Source organism: Mandrillus leucophaeus, unplaced genomic scaffold (genome assembly GCF_000951045.1).
Source record: "Mandrillus leucophaeus isolate KB7577 unplaced genomic scaffold, Mleu.le_1.0 Scaffold655, whole genome shotgun sequence".
NCBI lineage: Eukaryota > Metazoa > Chordata > Mammalia > Primates > Cercopithecidae > Mandrillus > Mandrillus leucophaeus.
The window spans coordinates 491,767-494,831 of record NW_012107086.1 but is presented as its reverse complement, the minus strand read 5'-3'; the positions used below and the strand labels follow the sequence as shown (position 1 = coordinate 494,831).

The window sequence follows — 3,065 nt, the reverse complement described above, 5'->3', positions numbered from 1 at the left end:
AAAGTTAGGTCATTAAAATTGTTCCTCTAGCCCGAGTTTTTATTCCTCGGAGACACATTGATGGTCTGCCAATCGGATGCTGACATTGAGAGGAAAAGGCAGAAATGATTTCTGCTCTCTAGCTTGTCTCAGACCTGTGAAGAGAGAAAAACTGTCCCAAAGGACAAGGAAAACCCACCCCAGAGAGGATGTGAAGAACCTGAACATGAAAATGCACTGAAGGCGCACAGGAGGACAAAGAGCAGTGCCAGTGCCTCCTAGGTGGTCACTGAGTACTTTACTGAACAGGATGGGTGTCCTAAGGGATAGAATGGCCTGCCGTGACACTTAGAAAGGTCTGTGTTGGAGTCAGCACTGCCTCCCTGAGTTTGTTACCTCGAAAAGGCTTGTCCGCTTATTTGAGTTTCAATTTTTCATTGACTGTGGTACATTTTGTCAGTACAGCTTGAAAGATAAAAATACTATTTCCAAAGAGGCAAGGTAAAATGATGCATTTTATTTGCTAAAAATTCATATTTATTGCTTCCCCAGAGTGAGTGTGGTAAGTTTTAAAGGTCTGTTCTTATTTTATTTGCTAAAAATTCGTATTTATTTCTTCCCCAGGGTGAGTGTAGTAACTTTTAAAGGTCTGTTCTTTTTAGGGGTAATTTCAAATGGAATTGTAGGACTTAGCTTTGTAAATGCTACTGGTGAAATAAAAGTGTGACAGATAAATTGATGATTTACAAAGATTCACCAAAATGTCAGTTCCCCTCCCAAAATGTCAGTTCCCCTCTTGTAGCATGGTGAAGAATTTATGACAGTGGACACATCTGTATCCTCTTATGTGGATATCTGAAGGTTTTTTTGTTGTTGTTCTTTGTTTTTTGGAGATGCAGTCTAGCTCTGTAGCCCGGCTGGAGTGTAGTGGCACCATCTCTGCTAACTGCAACCTCCGCCTCCTGGGTTCAAATGATTCTCCTGTGTCAGCCTCCTGAGTAACTGGGATTATAGGCACCCACCACCACACCCAGCTGATTTTTGTATTTTTAGTAAACATGGAGTTTTAGGCCTGGCACGGTGGCTCATGCCTGTAATCCTAGCACTTTGGGAGGCCAAGGTGGGTGGATCACGAGGTCAGGAGTTCCAGACCAGCCCGGCCAACATGGTGAAACCCTGTCTCTACTAAAAATACAAAAAAATTAGGTGAGTGTGGTGGCAGGCACCTGTCATCCCAGCTACTCGGGAGGCTGAGGCAAGAGAATTGCTTGAACCCAGGAGGTGGAGGTTGCAGTGAGCCAAGATCTTGCTACTGCACCCCAGCCCAAGTGACAATGCGAGACTCTATCTCAAAAAACAAATAAACAAAAAAGACAGGTTTTTGCCATGTTGGGCAGGCTGGTCTCAACCTCCTGACCTCAGGTGATTGCCCGCCTCAGCCTCCCAAGGTGCTGGGATTACAGGCGTGAGCCACCATGCCTGGCCCACTCTGTTTTCTTTTTATTCCCTAAATTTTAATATGTTTCAGTTTGTCTGTTCCTTTATCACTTTTTTCTTCCATAAAAAAATTCTGCCTAATCCTTCGTAAAAAAAAAAAAAAAAAAAAATCTTCCTGTGACTTCTGAAAGTGTTCTGGCTTTATCTTTCATATTTGAATATATAATAAGTTGATTATGGTTCATGGAATAGAGAAGAATGCAATGCATTTTCCCAAGTAGATGCCAGCCTGGTTTGCCTCATATTTTAGAGTGCATGTGATTTCTTTTTCTATTCTACAGTGCCTACTCTATCATTCATCAACCTTCCATATAAATGCTGGGTCATTAAGACTTTTTTTGCCTTGGTCTGCTTGTGCTTGTTCATCTCTCTGCTAATACTGTGCTGTCCTGAATATTTTTGTTTGAAAATCTTGGAAGTTTGTTAGGCAAGCCATAACTCTTTTTTTAGATGACTAAAAATCATTAGACATTTGTCATTTTTACTAGGTATGAAAAAGTAGTTTTTCTTGCCTAAAAAAGCCTGATTTGGGAATTTATGTGATTTCATAAGAATAGCATCTGGAAGTGGTGACATTAATGTCATTTTAAAAAACATGTGCCATATTTCCTCTTATTCCTTTCTGCTTTGACATTGTGCAATAGAAATTTTTAAAATTGTTATATTAGTATTGTCAAATATCAATTATTGGTTTTATTTACTAAATTAAATTTAATAAGCCTATTCTTTCTTGGTGTAATCACATGGAATGGGCTCAACTCCCCAGTTAACAAGTGACAGCACATGTAAAATATTGTCTTCCAAGGAAACTCATTGAACACTTCGTGTTCAGACTGTGTTTTGGTGTCTGGTTTCCTAAGCACCACTGCAGTGACATAAAATAATAGACCTTCAGCAGAAAAAGTTTTGGCAAATATATTGCATAAGCTGTTTAGATGCAGTGAGTCATTCTTATTACTTGGGTTGGTGGAATCCTTTTCAAAATGTAAGTTACTAATACAAACAAAGATTGAACTTTGCGAGCAGGCATTTTTAAGAATAAGAATCTCAGGACTGATAATATTAACTCACTTACGCTCATTAGGTAGGACTTTATTATGACAGATACTAGAAATGTACAAAGTGAAGTTAAAAGGTAAATCCTAGCAGCACATCTTACTCCTTGGATTCTCTAATGAGATGGGTGTTTCTACTTTGCTGTTGCCTTTTTGAATAGTTCAATTCTCGCATTCGTACTGCTGTGTGGGAGGGAGTATGTGTGAACAGAGTTACAGTTGTGACAATCAAGTCATAGAATAAATGCTTGGAAATTTTAGAATCATGTAAACAGCTTATGAATTGAGTATAGATTCCCAGTGCTGTCAGTCTCACCCATCCTTCTATCCACATGTGTGGAATGTTCTAGGACTCCGTGGCTTTTGAGGAGGTGGCTGTGAACTTTACCCAGGAGGAATGGGCTTTGCTAGATTCTTCTCAGAAGAATCTCTACAGAGAAGTGATGCAGGAAACCTGCAGGAACCTGGCTTCTGTAGGTGAGAATGACAACACATTTCACTTAATTACAGAACTATTTCCCTATCATCAGTGCT

The 3,065-nt window shown here is 39.6% G+C and overlaps 1 protein-coding gene across 1 annotated transcript in view; it reads left to right on the top strand.

The window, feature by feature from the left end:
- ZNF669 (zinc finger protein 669) overlaps positions 1-3,065 on the top strand; it is a 31,515-nt gene that overhangs the window by 26,073 nt on the left and 2,377 nt on the right. Inside the window, 1 exon segment of the mRNA XM_012001237.1 lies at positions 2,882-3,008. Coding sequence (XP_011856627.1) covers positions 2,882-3,008 — 127 coding nt within the window.